Raw genomic sequence first — 26,306 nt, forward strand, 5'->3', positions numbered from 1 at the left:
CCAACACAGTATGAGCTGGAAGAAGTCTCACTAATTGAAGAAAAGTGTTAATGGGTTAATTAATATTCCCTTCTTATTTTTCAAGGTATTGGACATAAAGGACAAGGTTTATGCTTACTCATTATTTGGATTAACAAAACTAAAGCCAGCATGACTCTTCCAACACCAGAGGGACCGACTTTACCACAGAAACGCTCCCTCAGAACCGGGAGTGAGCCGCGAGACCCAATTGGAAACACAGTCACTCATGAGACTTCAGCTGCCATTGCTGACTCGTTCTCCGTGCCCAGCCCTACTTCTATAGTGAGCTACTAGCAAGTCTGTAGCTCTGGTGAGCTCCTTGACAGTTCCAACTGGCTGCCACACCAGCAACCCTGACTTATCCATCCAACCTAAAATCAACTCAACTTCCTTCCACTAAACCCATTTCTCCTTTTGAATTCACCATCCCAGGCACCAAGATCACAATCCACTCAATTTCTCAGTTAAGGGAGCTTAACATCATCACATGGGCCTTCTCTGATCAGTCATCAAGTCTTGACAAATCTGCCGTCATTCATTCGAGAAGCATGGATTGTGCGCCTATGGTATTTCAGGTACCATAGAAAACCCGGCATACAACAAAACAACAAGATTCCTGCCTCTTTCTTTATTTTATTTTATATTCTATTTTATTTTATTTTTGGCAATTTTATATATAACTTTATTCAACAATCTGCAGTAGGTGCTCATCCACATTAACCATTTCGAGATGTTTTTGAAAGTAGTGGTACCAGCGACTGGTGTTCAAAGAGCTCGTTTGGTGAATCTTCACCCTCACTCTGTTTTCTGAGCAAGCGCAGCCGGAAACAGGCTGGGACGTTCCTTATGCCTTCGTGTAGGTAGAGCACAGAGCATTTACGTAGCAGCTGTGGCTGACGCAATGCTGTGAGAACACTCCAGCTCCCGGAACCCTCCTGGGCACACCCAGGAAGGAAGCTCGCCCGCTGTGCGGAAATGACTCAGCGCCAGCCGGGCAGCCCCCTGGCCCTTTTTGGCCATTTGTCTTACTATAACATCCCATTGGCTGCACCCATGTATATAAGCTAGCTTGCTTCCTGAATAAAGCGGATCTGCGTCACTGAACCTGGTCCCCGGAGTCGGGTCTCTGCGTCTCCGTCGTCCTCACACCCCCCCCCCCCGGGCCTTGTCCACATCTTTGGTCCAGACAGTTGGTGACAACACACACATCTGGAGGTCACGTCTCCTCCATGGCAAATTTCCAGATCTTTCTGAGTTCCCCGGGGAGCAGATTTCCTGGAACCCACTCCATACATGCGCCTGTGAATGTTGATGGGGTAGTCTCTGGTCACTCACTCATGGGTGGCAGACAGGCTTTTTTCTCCTTGCTACCTTTCTTTGTGGGAGCCTTTCCGCAGGGCCCAGCTTGGAAAGGAAGGGTGAGGAGTGTGAGGTCTTGTGGCAGAGGGCAAGCAGATCCCTGCCTCTAGAAGCTTCCATCCTGGTGGAGCAGTCAGGCACACAGACACAGGACAAACCAATAAGCAAAGTAAGTTTAAACAGTTGTAACGGATACAAAAGAAACCAACAATGGGTGACCTACTTTTAGACGGACAGGTGAGCACGTTTTGTTTGTACGTGGACCTGACAGATGCCTCCTGTGGCTGCATGCAGCTCAGGGCACTGGAAGGAGACAGGAATAAGATGACATTGGAGAGTTTAGCAGGGCCCTGGTCATGTCTAGCCATAAAGCAGGGGAATTGGAATTTCTTTGAAGACTTTGGGAAGCCACTGAAGAGGTTTCAGTTCTGGAGTCACGTGACCTGAGTTGTGAGTTTCTTCCCTCCAGCTTCTTTGGGAGGAGAAGTTGAGAGAGAGAGACAGCGGCCACGGGGCTGCTGCTTTGGTCTTCCAGGTCAGAGATGACGAAGGTCTGGACCGGGCCGATGGCAGTGCAAAAAGGAGGAGCTTTGCCTCTTTTCCATTCTTTTCTTTTTTTTTTTTTTTTTTTTTTTTGTATTTTTCTGAAGCTGGAAACGGGGAGAGACAGTCAGACAGACTCCCGCATGCGCCCAACCGGGATCCACCCGGCACGCCCACCAGGGGCGACGCTCTGCCCACCAGGGGGCGATGCTCTGCCCCTCCGGGGCGTCGCTCTGCTGCGACCAGAGCCACTCTAGCGCCTGAGGCAGAGGCCAAGGAGCCATCCCCAGCACCCGGGTCATCTTTGCTCCAATGGAGCCTCGCTGCGGGAGGGGAAGAGAGAGACAGAGAGGAAGGAGAGGGGGAGGGGTGGAGAAGCAGATGGGCGCTTCTCCTGTGTGCCCTGGCCAGGAATCGAACCCGGGACTTCTGCATGCCAGGCCGACGCTCTACCACTGAGCCAACTGGCCAGGGCCTCTTTTCCATTCTTAATTCACTGAATGATTCTAAGTCTTCCTTGTACTGCGTTTTGATTTTCACTGAAACCCTCCCAGGCTGCCTCCGGGTTTCACGCCACTCCTCTGTCCACCATACTGCCTGTCCGGTTGACCTGGCTACTCTTCCGCTCAGAGATCCCAATGCATTTGTCACTGACCTACAAAGTCTTTCAAAACGAAGTGAAGGATGTCACACAATTATCCAATTTCAAATACTCCTGACCAGGTCCCACCTGGCATGCAGGGCGATCCTCTCTGGGCACTATGAATATGGATTTTTAACAAGTTTCTCCAAGTGAAGTGGATAATCTGCTCTCCTATGTTCCTACCATTCCCAGGAATAACAGCCTAGAAGATCTAATGTAGCTAAACACCAGATCGATTTAGGAACTGCTGCCCGAGGCCTATCCTCCACACATGGTCCGCATCGCACCATCTCCTGTCGTATCTTGTATTTAGTTTGTTCCCTCAATCCTGAAGAAGAGGAAATGCCCTGTTACATTGTCTGGGGAGGTGGGTAAGCATACAGGTAAAAAAAAAAAAAGGTGATTACAGGTCGACAGAATAGATATTTTGGAATAGGTTTGGGAAAATTGAACAATGTCAAGGAAGGTAGCATGATCCATTCTGCATCCTAAGTAATTGGCACGAATGAATGTGTGAATGAATGAATGAATGATGAGTATAAGTAATACCTGTTACTCCAGGACAAGACGAACAGAGCAATGCTCCTTCCTTTAGCCAATGGATGCCATAAAGCAGTGATTATGAAGGATCACTTGAACTAAGATTGGGGTTTTTTTTTCGGTAATATGTTCCAAAGGAAAAAGCACTCCACTAGTCAGAAAAGACATTTTATTTCCAAGCTTCTATGAACAACAGAGGCTTAAAGTGAAAAAGAGAGAGAGAGAGAGAGAGAAAAGATAAAAAGAAAAACAAATATTTTAACTATTGAAAAGTAGACAGCCTTTTAAAAAAAAATTGAACATAGAAACGTGAAAACTTACTCGTCACATGTAATCCAAACACATTTATAGAAAAGAAGATCATCCATGCTGACAGGGGTACTTAGAGCTGTAGACTTGGTTAAGCGCTACCCATCTACCTTTTGAGTTATATCTTCATTTCAAATTCACCTGGAGAGCTGCACAAATCTGGCAAAATATTCTTTGGATTCCAAAAACTACATAAAAATGAATAAAACCTGCAATTATGGAAGTATTAAGAATGTGCAATCCCTCCCTGAAATGAAAGATTCCAAAGTGACATTGTCCACAGAATGTATTCCCTTGAAGTGTTCAGTTTGATTTAAATGCAAACCAAACTGGAAGTGAGCACTTTCACAGAAACATTTTTCTTTGTATGCATTTTCACTCAGTCATAAAAATAGTATGTAGCAAGATATCAAGAAATGCTTAAAAGAAACTTTAACAATAAACTAAGAAAAATAAAAAAGATTAGTCTAAAAATTGTCTGCAATCCAAGAGAAAGCATATGCCCTGTGTCCAGGGGGGAAAGAGGGGAAGCATTTACTGCATGACGCTGTGCGGTCTTTCCCCAAGTATTGCTACGTTTTGACCTTTGGCCCAACTGAGCAGGTGAAGCGTCCTTCATGGAAGTCCCATCCCCAGGCCGCTGGATGGGGCCGCAGGAGACCAGGCGTCGTCAGGCATCCCATGGCAGTGACCCTCAGAACCCACAGTGGTCCCTGCCCTCCTTCTGAGCTGATGGCCCAAAGCCTATTTTATAACAAAGGACTGAAAAGGAATTGCTCTTTCTTTTATCAAAGTTAAAAACACTGCCTTGTTTTAATAGGAGTTAACATCAGGAGGAAAAGGAAGCAGTTTTTAACTGTCAGGGTCATTATGATAGCTTGGCAAGATCAAAGTAAGGAAAGATAGAATAACGTTGGAGGTCTGATGAGCACTCGTGGCAAATGTCTGTTTTTTGATTCTTCACACCCCCGGGCCCCAAATGCTTGGTATGGGTCATTAAAATCTACATCTTGCACTTCAGAGTTTTGATCATTTCATTCCCTCCCTCATGAAATCATCGCCCATAACTATCAAATTACTGATATACAAGATAAATGCATATTATATAACAAGTATTGCAAAACCACTGACTGACCTAGATCTTTAGCATCCTGCTTTTCCAGAAAAACGTGTGTGCAGAGAAGCCAGGAAGCTCAGGCTGAGAACGCACAAAATGTTCACACGATGTTACAGAATCTCATCCGAAAACACACGTGCAAAACACATTTGATTTTAAATAAACAATTAAAGCAGCCGACGGTCACAGAGCATAAATAGGGTTATTAAAAGATCACGACATCTTGAATTGGAAATATAAATGGGTCACTAGAAATCCTGAATTTTGCCAATGTTAAGAATCAAACCCAGAATTAAAAAAGAATCTTTTTTTTTATTTCAAAGGTTTTTGCTTCTTATATTGAAGCTCATATTAAAGCAACAGTACAATGTTCATAAAATATAAGTGTGATGCCGTAACATTTCTTACATGTCAGAATACTGATATTTGTATGTATACTAAAATAAGAACTTTAAAATTGTACAAATAGATACATTAAAAATGACATAGAAATAGGGCGCCTCTCACTGAAACAAGACAGTTATATCTGGCACGTATTAGTTTAAGATGGAAGGAGAAGCAAAAAGATTTACAAGAGTCAGCAGTATGCTCAAGAGACATAATTGTACATTGTATTGTACATACATCGTATGGGTTTAAGCTGGCTGAATATTATATATTTCAAGTTTAAAAATGCACTACGTAGAGAGTGTCCATAGTTTAAGGCGAAATTACAGCTCAGAACTGTTGTCCTTTCTAATTTTGTGGAAGCTTCTTTGATAAAAAAAAAAAAAAAGAAAGAAAGAAAAGAAAGAAAGAAAAGAAAGAAAGAAGGACTTGAATGTCCATAACACAGAAACGATTTCCCTTCATTGTTAAGTTCCCCATAAGACTCCTCCTTCACTTAAATATTTTGTATGCCAAGTGGTTTTCCTCCAGCGAAGCCAAGCCGATAAACAACTTCAATGTTTGCCTTTCTGGGAGAAAAGGTACTTCACAGTATTTACCACTTTGATGTCCTCGCAGTTTTTATTAAATGTATCCTCTCTGTAAAACTTTGCTTGTTTGAAATGAGCCTTTCCTTGATGTAAAAAAATACCTGCTTACATATCTTCTAGATTCTTCAGAACGCCAGACACAGTTCTTAAGGCCAAACTTGTGTCGTATTGTTAAGAGTCGTCATCAAAAGTGTCTTTGGAACCGTACAAGTCTGCTAGTTTCTTAAAACGAGGCCCCCAGTTCTGTAGGTAGTCATAGTCCAAGTCTGAATCCGTGGTGGCAGACTCTAAGGAGCTCAGGGACCCGGCCACCGAGCCCCTGCCTTCATAACCATAGATTTGGATTGAGTCATAAGGAGGGGCGGTTGGATCATTGTCTGCCTCCTGTATTCTCGTGTTGATGAAGTCATCAACATCCACGCTGTTGGGCGCTGGCCGGAGCCCCGGGCGAGGCATGTACTGATACTCGGGTTTGATGTCTTTGCGAGGGATAAACCCATTGATCCCGTCGGGATTCTGGAGGGTGGCGATATCAAAGGCTTCGGTGTCTTCCTCCCCACCCCCTTCATCGTCATAGGTAATGATGTTCTCACGGACATCTTCTTCTTCAAAGACGATGAGCGGCTCTTTCTTCTGCCTCCTCAGGGTCACAAACAACACGACGATGACTACGAGGAAAGGAAAAGGACAGTGAGGACAGGTCAAGCCCCTTATTCCCGGGTCCTCACCCTGGGAGAACTCTGCTTACCGTAAAGCACAGAGCGTGCGCACTGCAGAACTGAGCCCCGCCTGGGAGATAAGAGCTCTACCTAGAACCCCCACACGCGCGTGGAAAACTGCCTTCCACCTGGCCCTCCTCGGCAGAACGCTGCCAGGAGCTGTCCTATTTAGACACACTGGTAAGTTGGGGCTACGTTGACCTTTTTACAAATGAATCTGACCCTATTTTGGAAGTCATCTTCCTAAGAATTAGGAAGATTCTAACTGTGTGATCTGCAGCCTCTTAAACATGGCTGACACCAATTTCCTTTACACAAAGGAAGATGGCTGCCTCTCCCAGGTCAGGGCCATGCACATTCAGTGACTTCGGGTCCTGTCTCTGTATAGAAGGTGATGTCCAGCTCCTGGGCAGAACTCTGGGGGATGGGGGTGGGGGCGGTCAGCCTTGACCTACTCGACCTTAATGAAAAATCTAACCATAAGCATGGTAGGGTCCTCTTCAAACCACTATGTAGAAGAGGGAACATTTGTGAAGATCTCAAAGCACAAAACTTCTCTTATTTATTTGAATATAGGAAAACAGCATCAGCTGGAGCTCCCCATGAAGGAAATCTGTCTCTTCCCCTCTTTCAGAAGGAACCCCGCTAATGCCAGGCAACCTGGGATGAGAGAGCAGAGCTGCTTATAAGGGAAGTTCAGACAAGGCTCAATTCTTTATCTAGTGCCTTTTCTCAGAGGACTTCTACAACGTTCCATTAGAACTCCCCCCACCCCCTTCCCCTCTTCCAACTCAGCAACACTGGAGAAAATGTTTGTGGCTGAATTTGGCAAGTGGTCTGAGAGCCCCTCTGGGTCCAGCACCACTCAGAGATCCTGCACCTGCCCAAGCTGTCCCTGGCCACTAAGCAGTGTCCTTCCTCTGTGCCTCACTCTTGAGGACACTGTCACCCGGACCCCTCCCTGTCACTTCCTTTGCTGGACAGACTCTGTCTTATCCTTCATCAGGGAAGCCGTTCCTGGCATCCCATCCTGACACCACATAGAGCTATGAGCACCTGCTCCAATGCACCCACCTGCCCCCATTCTTACCCTCATCATAATTCTTAGCCCAGGGTTACCACCCCGGGCTCCCCAGCTAGACTAGGAATTTCTTAGCGCTCTTTTGTATTCCACTTGTATTATCCATCTAGCCTAGCCTCTTTCGCCAGCTGGGAAACTCTTAAAGAACCTGAGCTGTATGTCCCATCCTCTAGGAAGATGTCTCTGACCTTCCCAGTCAATGCCAGGCACTTTCTATGCATTGCGCCCCCATAGGGATGGTCCCTGTCCCGATCCTGGCACTCACTATGTGCCTCTCTAGTTTAGCTGCCCAGGCGTACTTTCCTCCATAGGCGACGACCTGATTAAGCCCTGAGAGTTTGTGTAAGTCATCTCTTCATTCCCCGGGGCCAGAGGGAGGACCTGGTACCCAGGCCACAGTCAGGACCTACCTGTGGGACTGAACTCAGTGGCTCTTCCCTATGCAGCCGAACCCCATTGATCCATTCAGTGGAGAACTAAGCATCATGGGAATGGCATAAATTGGGTGTCAAACATGCTTGGATTTGAACCTTGATTTGTGTCACTCACAAGTTCTGAGACTTGGGGAGAACTGATCTAAGCTCCCTGAGGCCCAACAAGGGTAGATGTTATCAGCCTCAGGACACTCCCGGTTACTACACAGCAGACGAACGCAGAAGGGGGGCAGCTCCCTCAGTTGGCAGGCGCAGGATGAGCTGCTCAGGTGCCCCTGTAAGCCGCAGCGTGCCCCCAGATACCATATATGATAAGTAGAAGACGAGTCCAGATCCAGCTCTAGCCGGGTGACCTTCGTCCAGTTCCTCGAGCCCCTTCACATGCTTTTGGCCTCGTGATTATTCTTTCTGCCTCTAACCCTTCTCCTTCCTCTTGTAAGGCAAACCATTGCTTATATCCTAGCTCTCTGCCTAGGTTCCTCTTCTGCAAACCTTCTCTGGCGTCCTCCCCATGGCACCCCCAGGTGGCTCCTGCTATGCAGTCCCCTGATGCCTGTCAACCTTCTCATCAGCCTTCACCCCACTCTGCTCCACCTGCTTGTTAAGTTGCTTGCTCCCCCTACCGCTCCCCCTGACCCCCCCCCCCCCCCCCCCCCCCGGTCTCATAAAGTGTATGAGAGCAGGAACTGCTTCATTGTCTCAACTTGTATCCCCAGTATGTAGCACAGTTCCGGTAGCGAGCCCAATGTTGAGATATGGCTGTGGGTCTCTGGTGGGCCGGAGCCAGGCCCTTCCTGCAGGTGGCTGGTCAGGGGGGCCCCTTACCCAGGAGGATGACGATGCAGGCCAGGATGGCGATCAGCGCCCCGGTGCTCAGGCCGGCATTCAGGATGTAGGCCTCGGCATTGCAGGACAGCAGCGCCCCGTTCACGTCGCACCCGCAGACCTTGATGGTGAGGGTGTTGGTGCTGCTCATGGGCGGGATCCCGCCGTCGCTGATCACGATGGGCAGGAGGTACAGGTCCTGCTTCTGCCGACTGAAGCCTCCGCGCCGGGCGTACACGCCCGCGGTGTTGTCTGTGGGAACAAGGGAGACGCGGTGCGCTCTCAGAACCGGGACACTCAGATCAGGGGAGACGCGGTGCGCTCTCAGAACCGGGACACTCAGATCAGGGGAGACAGGGTGCGCTCTCAGAACCGGGACACTCAGATCAGGGGAGACGCGGTGCGCTCTCAGAACCCGGACACTCAGATCAGGGGAGACGCGGTGCGCTCTCAGAACCGGGACACTCAGATCAGGGGAGACGCGGTGCGCTCTCAGAACCGGGACACTCAGATCAGGGAAGACGCTGTGCGCTCTCAGAATGGGGACACTCAGAACAGGGGAGACGCGGTGCACTCTCAGAACCGGGACACTCAGATCAGGGGAGACGCGGTGCGCTCTCAGAACCGGGACACTCAGATCAGGGGAGACAGGGTGCGCTCTCAGAACCGGGACACTCAGATCAGGGGAGACGCGGTGCGCTCTCAGAACCGGGACACTCAGATCAGGGGAGACGCGGTGCGCTCTCAGAACCGGGACACTCAGATCAGGGGAGACGCGGTGCGCTCTCAGAACCGGGACACTCAGATCAGGGAAGACGCTGTGCGCTCTCAGAATGGGGACACTCAGAACAGGGGAGACGCGGTGCACTCTCAGAACCGGGACACTCAGATCAGGGGAGACGCGGTGCGCTCTCAGAATGGGGACACTCAGGTCACAGCCCGGCCGCTCGGAGGGCCCTCTGCTAATGTCCAGGGGTCACAGACTGCATCTCCCCCACTCGCCCTTCTGTCTACTGCCTCTAGAGACTGCAGTGCGACAGGATCACAGGCTAACCTCTCTCCATTTTGGGACCAATCTCAGAAGTTGACTCTTTTTTACTTGGTGGATACAGAAACACCATCACTGGCAAGACAACCACGCCATTTTGTTTTTTTGGGGGGGGACATTGTCCTTTTCATCAAATACAAGCCAGTGCGGCCCTCCACCACACGTTCTGTATTTGGACAGGATATAAATAAATACACAAGTGAGTGTGAAAATGAACAACAAAAAAACCCTTTCTTTCCCTTCTTTGTACTTCCCGACTTTGTGACAAGCCTGTGGCCAGGTTTTTTGTTTTTGTGTGTTTGTTTCCAGAGATTTCCTGTTCCGCCCCTACCCTTGCTGCAACTAGAAACTCAGGGGAGTCCTAAAGGAAAATCTCTCCTTTAAGAGGAAATATCTTATAAAACCCAACAGCCAATTTATAGCTTGTTTGAAATCTAAGCACCATCAGGCACACAGTCGAACACGTCACCCCCTCCTGCTTTATGAAATCCTTCCAAGTTGCTCTGCTGCCCACACAGCACAGCGCCCTGTGCACAGGCGGCAGCCAGGCAGTGCCTGGGTCTTAGAGAGATGTGATCCTGCCTTCTGGGCTGACGCCCAGCCCCTTCCCACGCATCCCGCCATGCCGAAGTCACTCCGGTCCCAAGCACAATGCTTGTCTTGGGCCGTGTCCTCTCACTCGCTGACCTAATGCCCCCAAAGTGGTTGCTTCCACCACAGCCCGTGAGCACCTGGCACCTCAGCACTGCATCCGGAAGTCATCCCGTCAGGGCGGCCTTTCTGGACCTCTCCCAGCGCCTCCTGGGTGACCGCCAGCACCTCCTGGGTGACCCCCAGCACCGTGCCTCCCTACCGAAACTGGCACCCCGCTCACTCTGCTGTCGTTGTCTGACGTCTCCTAGACGATGACCTTCTGGGAAAGGAGGGGATTTTATCTGAGTCATCTCGGCCTCTCCAGGGCTGGACACGCAGCAGACGTTCAATAAACCGTGTTGAACAAATGACGTAACTCTGTTCTGGGAAAGGTTTAACCCAAATTCCAGATGCTGGCTTTCATGCGTTTGTCAGCCTTGTGTAACCTATGACCCCGAATGCGTCCTCATCATGTTTTCTGCATATCTCTACACACCAAAAATATTTTTTTCCCAGGCTGTATGCTCTGAGGGGGAAGAGGGGTGTGGAACACTGGGATTATAGAACAGTTGACGTTTTGAATAAGCTCCATCAAATTACACACACACACACACACACACACACCCTGGGTGAGTGGCCTGTCTCCCTTTGTGAGTTAAGAATCAGCAGTTTATAGCAATTTGACTGTTATCGCCAATGCAGTGGTTCAATGGCTTGCAGGCTTTAAATGCACTGACAGTACCATGAATTAGCTCTCGTCCCAAGAAAAGAATACCTTAGAATCTCAAAATCATGCTGATATATTTTAGGTTAAAGAAGATGTAATTTATTCTCTGTGAGAGAAAATACATACAGAAAAGGCAGACCTGGTCTCCCTTTAGGGGTGAGCAGATAATCTGAGCAGCATGGAAAGAAAGGGGCGTACGCACCGGCCTTCAGCCTGCCTTGTGGGGACAGAGTCTCTGCCCTTTGCAGCCAACATCTCAGTCAACACAAGTCTGATGAGCTAGCCAGCCCTCTTTTGTTCATTTTCTGAATTGTGTGTGACTGGCATCTACAGTGTGTCCGTAAAGTCATGGTGCACTTTTGACCAGTCACAGGAAAGCAACAAAAGATGATAGAAATGTGAAATCTGCACCAAATAAAAGGAAAACCCTCCCAGTTTCTGTAGAATGATGTGGCAGTATGTGCGCATGTGCAGATGATGATGTAACATCGTGTATACAGCAGAGCAGCCCACGGCCATACCAGTTGAGATGTGGACAGGACAGAGGAAAGTTCAGTGTGTTCTGTGGCTCACTAAATTCGAATCCGTGACCAAAGTGCAACGTGAATATCAGCGCGTTTATAACAAAGCGCTGCCACATAGGAATAACATTACCCGGTGGGATAAGCAATTGAAGGAAACCAGCAGTTTGGTGGAGAAACCCCACTCTGGTAGGCCATCAGTCAGTGACAAGTCTGTAGAGGCTATACGGGATAGCTACCTAAGGAGCCCTAAAAATCTGTGTGTAAGCCCACATCGAACTGCACTGAGTAGGTATGGAATTGGGAGAGTTTTCCATTTATTTGGTGCAGATTTCACATTTCTATCGTCTTTTGTTGCTTTCCTGTGACCGGTCAAAAGTGCACCATGACTTTACGGACACACTGTATTACTCTTATTACTGGAGAACAAATTACTTATACTATGGAAAATCATGAAAAAATAAAAATAAATGGGTGAAAAAAAATATTAACTGTAAATTCAGTTTCCTGAGTATTTTTTACGTCTTCTAGGCTACATAACACTATTCTATGCTTAACAATTAGAAAATAGAATTAACATATCTTTATTTATTTATTTATTTATTTATTTTTAGAATTAACATATCTTTAATTAATTACTTCAAAATATGCTTTTTTCTTTCTTATAAATTCTTTGGAGTTCAGTAAGATGTTCACAAGTTAACAGTTACACTATCTACCAACTCTTTAACGATTTGAAATGTTCCTAACATCATGAGTAAAAATGAGAATGAAAGATTTAAGAGGAAAAGCAAATTAGTAAAACTGCTTGACTAAATAGAACTCCCCGACAAGGATGACAGGCCCAATGTACCTAGTTCATCTGTTTGGTCCCACCCTATTGCCCAGGGGGTTGGTTTGGAGGAAATGCGAACTGCATGTTTTTGTTTTTGTTTTTAAACCCATAGAAGCCATCATTTAAAAGCTATTCTTCAATCTGCCATCAAGATTGTCCCTCCAGATCGCAGCAGTTGGCTTCCACATGAAAGTAAATGAAAATCAAACACTAATGGAAAACACGGATCTGAGCAGGACACCAGCGTGTGAATTCAAGATGTTTCATATTCTGAACAGCTGAGTCCTCTCAGATGTACCAAAATGATTACATAAAAGCTCATGAAAGTGCCCAGCTGACTGCAGCATTTATTGTCTCTGAGTGGTAGATCAGTAGACTCTCAAGAACTCTTTTTTTTTTTTTTTTTTTTAAATCTCTTCTAGTCAAGTGTGTTTTACGTATGGGTTTTAAGATGAGCTCAAGAGGTGGAGAATCAATGAACTGAGTGTGTATTCTTGGGCATACACTAATTATATGCTTTAGAATGAGTCATTTGTCCCATCTAGAGTCTCCCTTGATCATCATTAAAATGAGGACACTAGTTGATATCAAGCATGCCACAAGGGATTGTCATTGAAACCAAATATTGTGATGAAAGCCGGTGCTTGTCCTCTGAGCTGTGCTTCCAGAGGGCTCAAGAATCCTACCAGAAAAGGTGGCTCCCAGTATTGGGATCCTCCAGGGTTAGAGGATTGGTGAAAGGTGAATGTGGGATGGCAAACGTGTTTAACCAGCCTGGCATGGTACCCAACAGCTCCATGCTGCTTGAGTGGATAAAATAGTTCCTCTCTAGATCCAAGTGGCCCCAGAGTCAATGGGAGGATGAGTTTCCTTTCGGGAGAAGACACTTCAGGGGATTCAGTGCTGTGGCCTCTGAGAGTCCCTCATGTCGTCCACTCTGACTACTGACCTTTGTCACTAAAGAGTCACTATGGGCAGGCACTTTATGAAAAGCAAATCTAGGATAACAAATAGAAAAGGAAACAACCTAGCAATACTAACAAAGCCCCTATTCTGGAAATCAATTTTGCATTTTAAGTTTGACTACAGATTCCCTTTCAAATAAAGTATTTTAATTAACCAGCCATTCTCTATCTGTATTTAAGAGGGTCCCCTCCCTTGAGACATACACATTCCTAAGGTTTATGGGTGACCCAAGGGAAAACAGAGTTTCCACTGTAACACATTTTAAAGCGACATGTCAAATTGGCTCCATGGTTAATAAGATGAGACAGGAAAAGGCAAATGTATTGAGCTTTAAGTTTCCATCAAGAGCTTTCTTACATCCATCCTTTTATAAAGCTTCCAAAGAGCAAGTCTCTTAGTATTTAGGGTCAAAAAGACCTGGGTTTGAGTCCTGAATCATCTACAAATTGATTGCCTTACTTTAGACAGATTAAGTTCACGACTCAAGTTCCCATAGTCTCATCGAAGAAAGTAATAATTTTTGGATGAAATTTGATTACATTCATGAAGTTACTTAGCCCAGTGCCAGATTGTCGGAGAGGTGCGGTAAATATTAATTCTTTTCTGGAATCGCTCCTTTTCCAGCCGCAGACTATTGAGGAAGAGGAGCTTATTGGCAGAGAGAGAAAAATGAATTCCTGGAAATGTCAGCGCAGTTTGGAAAGCGCCCGCCCGCGCGCCCGCCCGCCCACCCGCCCCGGAGGGCTCGTCATCCTGAGGTAAGAAAGCAGTTCGTGCCATCAGTCCCGGGCAGCACACTTCCCAAGGTAAGAAAATGCTTTTCAAGCACCTCGGTTTTTCATCCTGACAACCCAGTGTTCTCATCCTTGGTCACAGACACGTAACCTGTTCCAGTCCCCACCCACCCCCACCCCCAACTCAGGCAAAAACCTGCAAAGGGGGCCATTAATGACTAGGATATGTCATGCGCAAATTATAGTGTTCTATTAATGGACAAACAAATTCAGGATTCAGATATTTTAAGTCTACAACCTGGTTTCCAAATATATGCTATTCATACCTGTGCATTTTGTCGTTACGCTAAGATTTAAGAGCTCCCAATAATGATGGTCTCCATGGCACCCATTTAGGGGTGCAAGTACAGGTATAAGGAAAATGATGCTGATGTGGCCCAGTGGGGGATATGTACAATTGACACTGAAAAGGGGAATTATATTTGAATAACCTGGGACATTTTGGTGATGTAATCCTCAGTTTAAAAAAAAGTAAGAAAAAAAAGGACAGCAAGACTGTAATGTCATGGTTTTTCCTCCTCTACCTTTAGGTGTTAAGAATTCCCCAGTGGTATTAAATTTTCCAAAGAAGTATCATTAATTTCTCTATAATATGATATTCTACTCTTGGGTTCTTAGATTGTTTGCAATTTTTTCAACTCATATAATGTTAACATTATATATATATATATATATTTTTTTTTTACATAGTGGTTTAAAATTTCTGACTCTTTTCTAAGATAAATGTCTGATGATTACTGGTTCACTGGATATGACCTTTGATTATAATTACTGGTTCATAGAATATGACTCTTGATATTAATTGACAAATTGGTTTCCACAATCCACAAAGGTTTTTAAAGCAATATCTTCAATTTTTGTTAATGTCTTTGGTTATTAAAAGTCGCCATTTATTCTACATATTTTTAAAAATGAATACATATAAAAAGGAAAATTATCAATGGGGAAAGAGTCCTTGACCGGGTGCCAACCTCTATTAGCAAATAAAGGGGGTGGGGCAGAACAAGGTGGGTGGGATATGGGCACAGCCCCTGCGAATGACCATGAAATGAGGAAGCACTGTGACAAAGGATGAGGGCATCCCGCTCTTACCCTGAAGTCAGTAGAGAGGCTTGACCAGGCGGGCAAGCTTCCCGAGAGCTCTGAAGATGCTCTTTCTTACCGCCCCTTCCCCTCGGTCCTTTTCTGCCGAGGCTAAAGCTTCCCCATTGCTTGAACTGATCTGAGACACTTAAGGCTATCCAGAAACATCCTGGGTGCATCTATCTGGGGCCTTGTTTTCAAGGTTATTAAAGATCTGAAGAATCTAGGCCAATCCTTGCTCTTATCTTGTTCACGTCTGACCCAAATCTACCTACCTGTCCTTTCTGTTCAGACCTCCAGAGACAAAGCAGATCTATCTACTGCATAAAACGTTTCTGTACGCTTGAAGACGGTTAGCTACGCAGTCACCAGCAGAATGCTCATTATTTGATTTCTTTCCTCTGGGACCTCTCTACTTTTCCTAGAAATGTGTCAATAGCACTGTCAGGATAATGGAATATATAGTATATATACAAATATGAGAAATGTATAGATAGTGTGTGTGTCCCAAAGTCTAGGTGGAGTTTTCAGCTTTAGTAATGTCAGAAGTATACATGCTAAACAGTCACAGAAGACATTGATGGGAAGTTCATTTAGATTTTTTTCTTATACCCGGAGTTGTGATGTTTGAAAAATCAATTCTAATGATTGATGCCAGTATTTGCCATCTCCAATCTGAAGGACCGAAATAATAGACATTTCAAATAATACTTTTAAAGTTTGTATTATTCATATTTGTTATTACTAATGCTTCAAGATGAGCATACTAGCTTGGGTAGATAGATTTATTTTCTCGCCCTTTTGAACATCATAAGAATCTCTGTCCACCTGTTGTCACCACACATAATTGCATGTGTTGGTCTAAGGCAATTGCTTGAATGTCTTTCCTCTTCAACTTGATGGCAGGGACCTTACCTTGGTCATCTTGTGCATTTAGCAGTGTTTTTTGTGTTAAGAGAATAAAGAGCTTAATGGTATTCCTTCCACCACATCTCAGCATCAACCTGGCTTGTCCGCAGTCAGATCTTCCCCATTCCTTAGCTTGCAGCCAGTTCCAGTCTCTATCTTCTCCTCACTCCTGAACCCAACCTGGTCAACCTGCCTATGTCTACACTGCAGATTGCGTTCCTGCTCAATATCTCCCTCTGTTTATATCATTGTTATTTTCCATTATTCGAGCAGGGTCTGATTCAACTTAGCAACATTTATGGAGCTGCTAATATGTGCAAATTTGATTCTTGTGACTTCCACAGACCTTATCCATCCCAAAGAATTCTTGAAACTATGTGCAGAAATTATAATTACACTTACTTTATAAAAAGGAAAGGGAACCGAGAAAGGGGAAAGCGATTATTCACAATAACACAGAAAACACAAAACTGGAGTCAGACTCCTCTAGGTTTCACTATATTTTTGTTAACACACAGCCAACCCTAGAATCCTGTAATGGTAGCATACCATTTAATTGGTTCACACACACACACACACACACACACACACAGAATATAATTTTTTCCCCAAATTTCTCCTATATAGTTACATAATTGTTTGGACTCCATCATAGCCTACAGAAAGATCCAGGGGTCTCAGGTCTCCCTCAAAAAGAACTGCTCTTAGAAACCTAAGAATTTCATGGTGGAGAGACCCACATATAACACCTCCTCTCGTGACAGTTCCTGAAACACACACGCACACTCTCAGAGGCAAACCAACGTGCCAGAGGCAAAAAGAAATCTACTATTTCCCCAATATTTAGCAATGAAGGAAAAGCTGCGATAAGATAACTTTAGAAGACGCTGGTCTTAACATGCTCATGAAGAAAAGAGTTTGACCAGAGACTCTGACGGCTGTCATGTCTCCCCCTAAATCAAGGATCTCTACACGATCAAGTAGGGGTGATTGTGACCTTTTAATTAACACCTTTGATACTGAGGAATGGCCAACATGTGAAATACAATAAATAGCATCATAGGAATAATTGCTTATGTGTGTGTATATGTGTGTGTGTATATGTGTGTGTGTAAGCTCTCTCAGTGTTATGCCCTGTTTGTTGGTGTTAATAGATTTTTCATTGTTATAATTTGTCATATCCCTAAGAATCCACTCTCCCCCACTTCTGTGTGGGGTCATTTTTTCTTTGGTGATAGGGAAGGAGAAAAAAAACATACTGCCTATTTCTTGGTTTAAAACCTCTAAAGCATTCAGTGACATATAAACATTTAGGATCTTTTAGTGAGTTGACAAATCCCAGGAGGTCGTTAAGCCAGTGACAGCAGGAAAGCTTGAGAGAACAACCTACCCTATCCATCAGGAAGATCCGTTTATTTTTCCATCTGGTTCGGGCCAGGGCGGGCTCCCAGATAAACTAGATTCCATGTTGGACAAACTGCAGCAGTGAATTGCAGGCAGAAAGGGAACATAATTATTTACACAGAGAAAATGGCAGGGCATTAAAAGACATCTGCCATTTTGATCTGCCAAAAGCAATTAAAGGGGGGGAAAAAGTCCCACAGAAATCTGTTTGGATAACTTTAAATTATAAAAGTGAAAAAAGCCAGAAGTGTATTTGAATGGTATTTGGTACTGCTCATAAGAAAGAAAAAAAAACAAAACTAAGGGGGAAATAAAAAATAGAAGTTTGCCACTTGGTCCAATCAGGTGTATCTGTCTTGCTGTCTTCCTTAGTCAGCCAAATTGACTTTTCTTGCAAACTTTTATTTTTTATTCTGTTTTGTTTTGTTTTATGTGTGATTTTTTTTTAGCAGTTTAAACAAAACTTTAAATGTATCACACGTCAGAGACCACTGAACTGCAAACCAGCTCATCTTGGACAATGTACTTGCAAAAGAAATTCATGTGAAGGTCAGCTCTTCCTGGACGCAAACCCTAGACATCCAGCACAACTCTGTAGAAAAATAACGCATGGGTGGGAAGGGTGGGTGAAATGACTTGGACTCCTTTAGAACCATCAAAAGATGGGTTTTCTTTTTCAGCCTGAGGCTTATGTCATAACATCATCATTTGCCCCCCCACAATAGTCACTAATCCCTGCAATTTCTGAAGCACATTGCATTTTTTTTTTCCTATTTACTCTTTCATTGTAATTCCTGCATTTGGTCAACCCATTTTTCTTAATGTTGGGATAATGCCCCTCAGGGTTCATAGTCTAGTGGGAAACAGGGAAATCATGGCCTAGAGCAGGGGTCCCCAAACTTTTTACACAGGGGGCCAGTTCACTGTCCCTCAGACCATGGGAGGGCCGCCACATAGAGTGCTCCTCTCACTGACCACCAATGAAAGAGGTGCCCCTTCCGGAAGTGCGGCGGGGCTGGATAAATGGCCTCAGGGGGCTGCATGCAGCCTGGGCCATAGCTTGGGGACCCCTGGCCTAGAACAAAGAGTGTTAAGAAAAATACTAATGGTCAGGGCAGCACACTCCGAGCACAGAGGAGGAAGCCTCTAAGATCGTGTGGGGAGGGGCTACCCCACCAGGCTCCACCTAAAAGCAGTCATTTACTGTGGGACTTTAAAGAGGAAGGCTAGGCAGAGGGATCCACTCCAAGCAGAGCAGGAGCACGGACATAGGACAGCACGGCCCATGGCAGAGCGGAGGTGGTTTGAAGTTTCTGGAGCTTGGGGCACAAGGTAGCCAGAGAAGGAGCATAAAGGCCAAGCTTACAGGGTTGGGGGCAGGGGCAGTCTCATCATTCCTTACTATGAACTGTCAATTAAAACCATAGGAGATGGAGACCCAGGGGAGAGTTGTAAGAAGAGAGATACCCTCAGCCATGTTTCCGAGTAAGGACTGACTGAAGTGGTGGCAGACAGGCCTGCTTGGGGACCCACATGACAGTCACAGCTGCTCCGTGCAGAGGTCAGACAGAGTCATCGCAAACACCAGCCGTGCTTTCACACTGTGACTGACGTAGCCCCCTGTGCTTCTGGGAAGTCCCTGACATCGGGGACTGACTATGTCCTTCTTATTCACTGGTAAAGTCCCACTCCTAGGACATGTCCTGGCCCAGGGCACGGGAGAACAGCTCGCTGGTCCATGATTATGGAAGGATGGAGAGAAGAGACTGTGAAAGGAGAACTAGAAAATCCCTAGCGTGTGATGAGGGTCCCGCCGCCACTCAATGTGGAAGAAACATCAAAGGCAGCGCAGGTGGTTGACATGGGGAAGGCGTGTGACATGGGGAGGGCGTGCGACATGGGGAGGGCGTGAGACATGGGGAGGGCGTGTGACATGGGGAGGGCGTGTGACCTGGGGAGGGCGTGTGACATGGGGAGGGCGTGTGACCTGGGGAGGGCGTGTGACCTGGGGAGGGCGTGTGACATGGGGAAGGCATGTGACACGGGGAGGGCGTGTGACATGGGGAGGGCGTGCGACATGGGGAAGGCATGTGACCTGGGGAGGGCGTGTCGAAAGGGTTACACTTTTCATCTGTCGCTGTGAAAAATCCCAAGCGCATTTTTGTTGTTATTCTACCAGAAACGTATTGGCAGCTCCTAAAATTGATCTCTGCTGCTCCAATTGATAAATGTTTTAATAGCCCAGTGACTCTGTGGCCGGAGAGGCCTGAGACTCTAGTTGAAACAGATTTACTTTGCATGGTGCAGCACACAGCCTGGGGTTCTGGGACCCTGGGATGTGTTCCGATCACGCCGGACTCCGGTATTCCAGAGCCTTCACTTCTCAAAATAGCAGCTCAGTCCGTGAATTAGAAGTCTAATCACTGATGCTTTTTAAGATGTGACTGTAGTAGAATTATGTGTCAAATGATCATGTATTAATATTAAGATAGATACCTTCCTGGAAATAAAAAATAAAGGCAAGCATTTAGTCTCTGACCCTTGCTCTGTCCTCTCTACTATATTGTATGATTATTTTTTTGGAATAAGAGATTTGGAAATTAAAAATATTAGGTTTGGCCCTGGCCGGTTGGCTCAGCGGTAGAGCGTCGGCCTGGCGTGCAGGGGACCCGGGTTCGATCCCCAGCCAGGGCACATAGGAGAAGCGCCCATTTGCTTCTCCACCCCCCCCCCTTCCTCTCTGTCTCTCTCTTCCCCTCCCACAGCCAAGGCTCCATTGGAGCAAAGATGGCCCGGGCGCTGGGGATGGCTCCTTGGCCTCTGCCCCAGGCGCTAGAGTGGCTCTGGTCGCGGCAGAGCGACGCCCCGGAGGGGCAGAGCATCGCCCCCTGGTGGGCAGAGCATCGCCCCCTGGTGGGCGTGCTGGGTGGATCCCGGTCGGGCACATGCAGGAGTCTGTCTGACTGTCTCTCCCCATTTCCAGCTTCAGAAAAATACAAAAAGAAAAAAAAAATTAAAAAAAAAATTAGGTTCAATATTAGGATGTTTCCATTTAATAACTTTATCCAACCATTAGGTCAAAAGACAGAATAAGAGTATGTTATTGTTAGAATCCAAAAATTGTGATCAATATTTAATAAAACAGTGCAAAGGAAATTCCCTAAAACATACACACAAACACACATACACCACAACACAAACCCTAGAATTAACAGTCCTATTAAAGTAACAAGTAAAGCGAGAATATCCATTATTATTGTTATTTGACACATATTCCAAAAGCGCGAATTTATACAATTAAACCAAAAAAAACCAAAAAACAAACAACTAAATATTTAAAGAGAATGAAGTAAAATGATCATTTTATTTTTATATATTTGTCTCCCTAAAATTCCCAGGAAAATCAACTGAGAAGCTGTATCACTTTAGAATAATAAACTAATTAATTAAAATAGCTGTAGTTGGTATTAAAAATAGTCACCTGGAAAATCCAAGTTAAAAATCCACTTCGTAACAGCATCCAAATGTAAAGTAACTAGCTGTAAACTTAATAAGAAGCGTATAGAACAAAATGAAGGAAACTACAAAGCATCTCTAATGGAATTAAAAAAAGAAAAAAAAAAGAATTGATTCAATGAAAAGTCAGACCATGCTTCTAGATGGAAAGAATATTTAAAATTTTTTAATTCTTAAGTTAACTTATAAATTTAAGGTAAACTCAATAATATTCACAAAGGTACTTATTAGGCCCATTAAAAATTAATTCTAGCCCTGGTCGGTTAGTTCAGTTGGATAAAGCATCATCCTGATGCACCAAGGTTGCAGGTTCGATCCCCAGTCAGGTACATACAGGAAGGAAGCAGAACTAAGTGGAACAACAAATGAATGCTATTCTCTCTCTCTCTCGCTTTCTCTCTCTCTCTCTCCTCCCTTCCTCACTCTGACTCTCTAAAATCAATCAATAAATGTAAGAAAAACAATTCTAAATTATATCTAGAGGAACAAAGAAACCAACATTTAAGAAAGAGTAATAAAATAAAAATAACCTTGAGAAATATATATCAGATTTTAACATGTATATGTATGTAACCCTTAAAACAATATGATTCTAACACTAGAGTTAATAGAATGGGAAGGAATGAAAGTTCCCCCTCCAAATCATAGAGTAGGTAACATAGGTGATGATAAAGATAGTGTTGCAAAGCAATTGGAAATAACTGATTGTTTTTTAACTGATATTTCGGAAATGGACAATGATTGGGGGTTGTGTATTTATTTCACACGAATAGACACTGGAAGTGGGAAGCATGGTGTATGAGAAAGAAAAAAGAGGTAGGTGAATGTTGACGTCAATTTTGGATAAGAAGATCTTTGTGGAGGATCATATTAAACAACAACAAGAAACAAGATATAAATAGTGCAACATTTACACTTAAGAACACAGCATAATCACAACTCAAAGGGCATGGAAACATTGAGGAGATCTACGAAAGACACTTGACGGCTCGAATGTTAACAGACTAACAGAGGAAAGGACGTTACACACAGCCATACACTGATGAGCATGCATACAATTCAAAAAATGGTTCAGGTCATGAATAGCTGATTGGCAAAGCAAAATGAAGAAATTATTAATACGTATTTAAGACTCCTAGCTTTACTAGTAATGAAAGAAACTGATACTGTAAACTGTGATTATAGTTCACCTATCACTCTGTCAATGATTTCAAAACAATAATGTCTCGAGTTGGCTTGAAGGTGAGGAAATCGGACCTCACCAATTTTATTAATGGTTATTATAAATATTTCTGATGGGCAGTTTGTCAATTAAGCATCAAAAGCTTTTGGTCAAGTAATTCCACTCTCAGAATTTATCCTAAAAGGATAATTAGATACTGTGAAAATATGCTTTCCCAACAGTAGTCAACTGAGATCAATCAGACATTCTTAAGATGGAAATTAGGAAGCTGTTGAGAAGAAAATGTTGACACGAGGCAAAGGGAAAAAAATGAACATGAATTTTATGGCTGCCTTTCTTAAAGATCAAAATGTATACTGAGAACAGGTCTGGAAGGATGCAGAAGAGCCGTGGTTATTTCTGGACACTATACATATTAGCATCATGTGATTGTATTATTTTAGACTTTATTTCTGCTTGTTTGTATTTGCTCATTTTCCTTCAAGGAATATATATTAATTATGCAGTTGAAGAACATTATAAAATTCTTTGCAAATATATTTTGCCACGATTATGATGACCGTGATTAAAATTGAAATCCAAGTACAGTTTGTCTTTGTCTGTTCACACTTCTCCTGCAAACCTAGATTGACAAATTGACTTGAATTCAGATTTTTTTTCCTTTCCTGAAGACTGTTGTTATTTGATGTGAGGATAAACAAATTTTTGCAAAAAAAGAATGAACTAGAAAAGACAGGAGCTTTATATTCATAATACAATGTGTGTGTGCGCTTTGGTATTTCACTTCTCGGTATCACAACCGTGAGCAAGTCTATGAAGCTTCTGATGTCTCCTATCCCTTCCTTAGCATGTAAATAAGGATAAAAGAATTCAACATGTTGGCCTGATCTGTGGTGGCGCAGTGGATAAAGCGTCGACCTGGAAATACTGAGGTCGCCGGTTCGAAACCCTAGGCTTGCCTGGTCAAGGCACATATGGGAGTTGATGCTTCCAGCTCCTCCACCCTTCTCTCTCTCTGTCTCTCTTTCCCTCTCTGTCTCTCTCTCTCTCCTCTCTAAAAAAATGAATAAAAAAAAAATTTCTTAAAAAAAAAAAAAAAGAATTCAACATGTCGACCTTATAGGGCTGTTTGGAGAAATTAAGTAAAGCAATCGCCATGAGAAGGTTTTATAAATTAATGAAGACTAGACAGATGAGAGAGGGGTTAGTCTTGGCATTTTTTCTCTTAGCTCTGTTCTTATCTATCACACATTTCTTGTGCTTTTAGAGAAGCCATTAAAACTGGTATTTTCAAAGTAACTGCATCTCAAAACCCGGGTGGATCAGTTCTTCATCTGCCCAAACAGCGCCCTTCTGCGTGTTAATAGCCCCCGATGGACTCTGATGTGGAAAAGTCATCTAGTGCTTGGCTTTCCTGCCAACTGCCAAGTCACCTTCAAAGCTCGGGTGGTAGAATGGAGAGCAGGATAAAATAAACTGAAGGATTAGAATGTATGAAGATGGCTTTGTTTCTTATATTTTAAAGAAAGACAAGTACCAGATGATGTCACTTATATGTGGAATGTAATGAACAAAATAAACAAACACACCAAACAGAAACAGACTCATAGATAGAGAACAGACTGACATCTGTCAGAGGGGAGGGGGTTGGGGGATGGAGAAAGATGGTAAAGGGATTAAGCCAAAAAAAACCAAAACCACCTCATAGACACAGACAACAGTACGGTGATTATACGAGAGAAGGGGAGAGGGGAGGTAGGAGAGGGTAGGAGGGAGATAGATGGTGACGGAAGGAGACTTGACTTGGGGTGGTGAACATGCAGTACAATATACAGACGATGTATTATAGCATTGTACACATGAACCTATAAAATCAATCAAAGTCACCCCCAATAAATTCAATAAAAAATTTAAAAAGAAAAAGATGCCCAGTGCTTACGCTGAGTTTAGGCAAACACAATCCCGATTATTTACATGACATAATGGAAGTAAACACTCAAGGAGAAAGAAATCTGATGCTTTTACTCAGCATGATATAAACCATTATCTCATGTTTTCTATGGAAAACAGTCTCAGCCGAGAAACTTGGTAACTCAGTAGGCTATTAATAGGATGTGGAAAGTGATTATTCCTTTTGGATTACTTCAATATGTAATTACTTTTTGGAGCTAGTAGAAAGAAACTCTATTAAATGATAATTATAGGACTGTATTTGCTTTAAGGTTTTGTAATAGCTCCAAACATGGGAGTTTTCATTAACTGTTTGCCATAGTTAATAAAGTCATTTTTCTTGAAAAGTAGCAATTTCCTGCAAAAGCAGTATAGCTCCAATGTAAGATGAGACTCATAGAAAAGGGCAGGAGACACAGATTGGGTGGTAGGTTGGTTCATCTGCGGTAATAGATTCTCCATGAAAAATAGAGATGGCATCCTCAAGGTACTGTGACAGTGTAGCATACTTATAACTCCCTAGAGAACAATAGGTCTTGGTATAATGTTTCAGAGGGTTAACAGCAACTAAATATTATTGCACCCATAAAAATAGAGAGGGCAAGGCAGATGAGGGAGGTGGCGTAGGCAGGGTGCGGAGAGCTTAGCAAACCCCTGCTCTCTCAGGGGGTGTCCGAGGACACGCAGAGGATGGACGTGGGGAGTAAATCTGGCTGTTGGGTCTCACATCTAAGTTGTGGATTATGTAAACACACAGATCAATGCTTGATCACAAGTATGTGAGAAAACAGATGATAAAAGGTAGTAGCATAAGAGGCAGGCGAGAACACCAGAGTTTTCTGGACAGAAAAACAGATCGTCTTACTATCAATAAAACTAATTGTTACGTTGAAGTTTTTTGTTATAGTATTTTTTTTTTCATCAGAAAACTGCCATAAGCTGAGGCTGGAACAGTGTAGCAACCTACCAACCCAGGGCTGGTTGCTCGATAAATAGAGTGCTGTTCAGGCGTGCTGAAGTCGCATGTTCGATCCCCAGTCAGGGCACTTACGAGAGCCATCAATGAGTGCACAACGAAATGGAACAATGCAGTGGATCAATGAGCTGATGCTTCTCTCTTTCTCTGTCTCTCCCTTCCCCTCTCTCTTATTCTCTTTCAAACCAATGGAAAATTTTTTTTTAAAAAAATAAAATTACGGAAGTAGAGGCAGGGATACTCGTAAACTCAAAGATGCGCACATTATCTTAGAAGGTATTATAAAAACACTGTTTCCACCATCTTGTTCAGTTCGGCTCAGTAAACGTTCATGTTCACCACACGCCAAGGTCTCCCTGCTTTGGAGAAATCGACCCTTACGAAAGGAAATCCCTATGTTACATCTGTGCACCACCGAGGTCCACGTGCCCCTGGTTGAGATTACTCATCTATCTCAGTACTTTGCAGAATTCTCTCTTTTAAGGGCTTAACACGCTCATCCGTGCATATGAACCCAAGCCAACAAGTACAAGAATAATCCTAGATTGAATATAAAATTAAAGAGCTCCAAGTAATGTCTCCATTCTGAAACGGTGGAAATAATTTATAATGAAATCAGAGTTTGTTTTTTAGGGTTCCTTTGAAATACATCTCTCTCCTTGTAACCCCCTCACCCCAAGGCTTTCAAAAGCATGTCCACTGAAGAAAGCAAGGTGGCAGGAGAGAAAGTCAACATCACAGCACCTGGGACAGTCTGCCCCAGTCTCATTTAATACGGGCTTGATTTCACATGGCCGTAAGCAAATGCTCAGATCAGTGCGAGAAGGAATAATAAAGTAGGCCAGGTCTTCTCTGCCCAATCCAAGCGGCACGGGGAACGCGCCTCTGTGTTAGTAATCAGCCCAGTAGGGTACAGACGTTAAGACTAGAACCTTGAGTCTCTTGAGGGCCTGGGTTTAAAATCTAGTTCTAACTCCTATGTAGCTGACTGACTTGTTAACATTTTTATTTTTCAATTAAAGTTTGCATTCAATATCATTTCCTATTATTTCCAGGTGTACAGCATAGTGGTTAGACAATCCTAGCATTTACAATGTCCTCCCCTTCCCCCCCCCCCATATATCCAGCACCCACCTGGCAGCATACACAGCTATTACAGTGTTATTGACTCCATCCCCTGTGCTCTACTTTCC

General features: G+C 44.1%; 1 protein-coding gene across 2 annotated transcripts in view; it reads right to left on the minus strand.

Annotated features, from left to right (window-relative positions):
* Positions 1-4,826: 4,826 nt before the first annotated feature.
* The window catches only part of CDH11 (cadherin 11), a 151,430-nt gene continuing 129,950 nt past the window's right edge, over positions 4,827-26,306 (minus strand). For both annotated transcript variants that reach the window (XM_066242950.1, XM_066242949.1), the window contains 2 exons: positions 8,569-8,820; positions 4,827-6,177 (listed from right to left, as the gene is read on the minus strand). In XM_066242950.1, the coding sequence (XP_066099047.1) occupies positions 5,681-6,177; positions 8,569-8,820 (749 nt within the window). In that variant the 3' untranslated portion in view covers positions 4,827-5,680. The remainder of the gene's footprint in view (positions 6,178-8,568; positions 8,821-26,306) is intronic.

This window comes from Saccopteryx bilineata, chromosome 9, assembly GCF_036850765.1.
Source record: "Saccopteryx bilineata isolate mSacBil1 chromosome 9, mSacBil1_pri_phased_curated, whole genome shotgun sequence".
Classification (NCBI taxonomy): Eukaryota; Metazoa; Chordata; class Mammalia; order Chiroptera; family Emballonuridae; genus Saccopteryx; species Saccopteryx bilineata.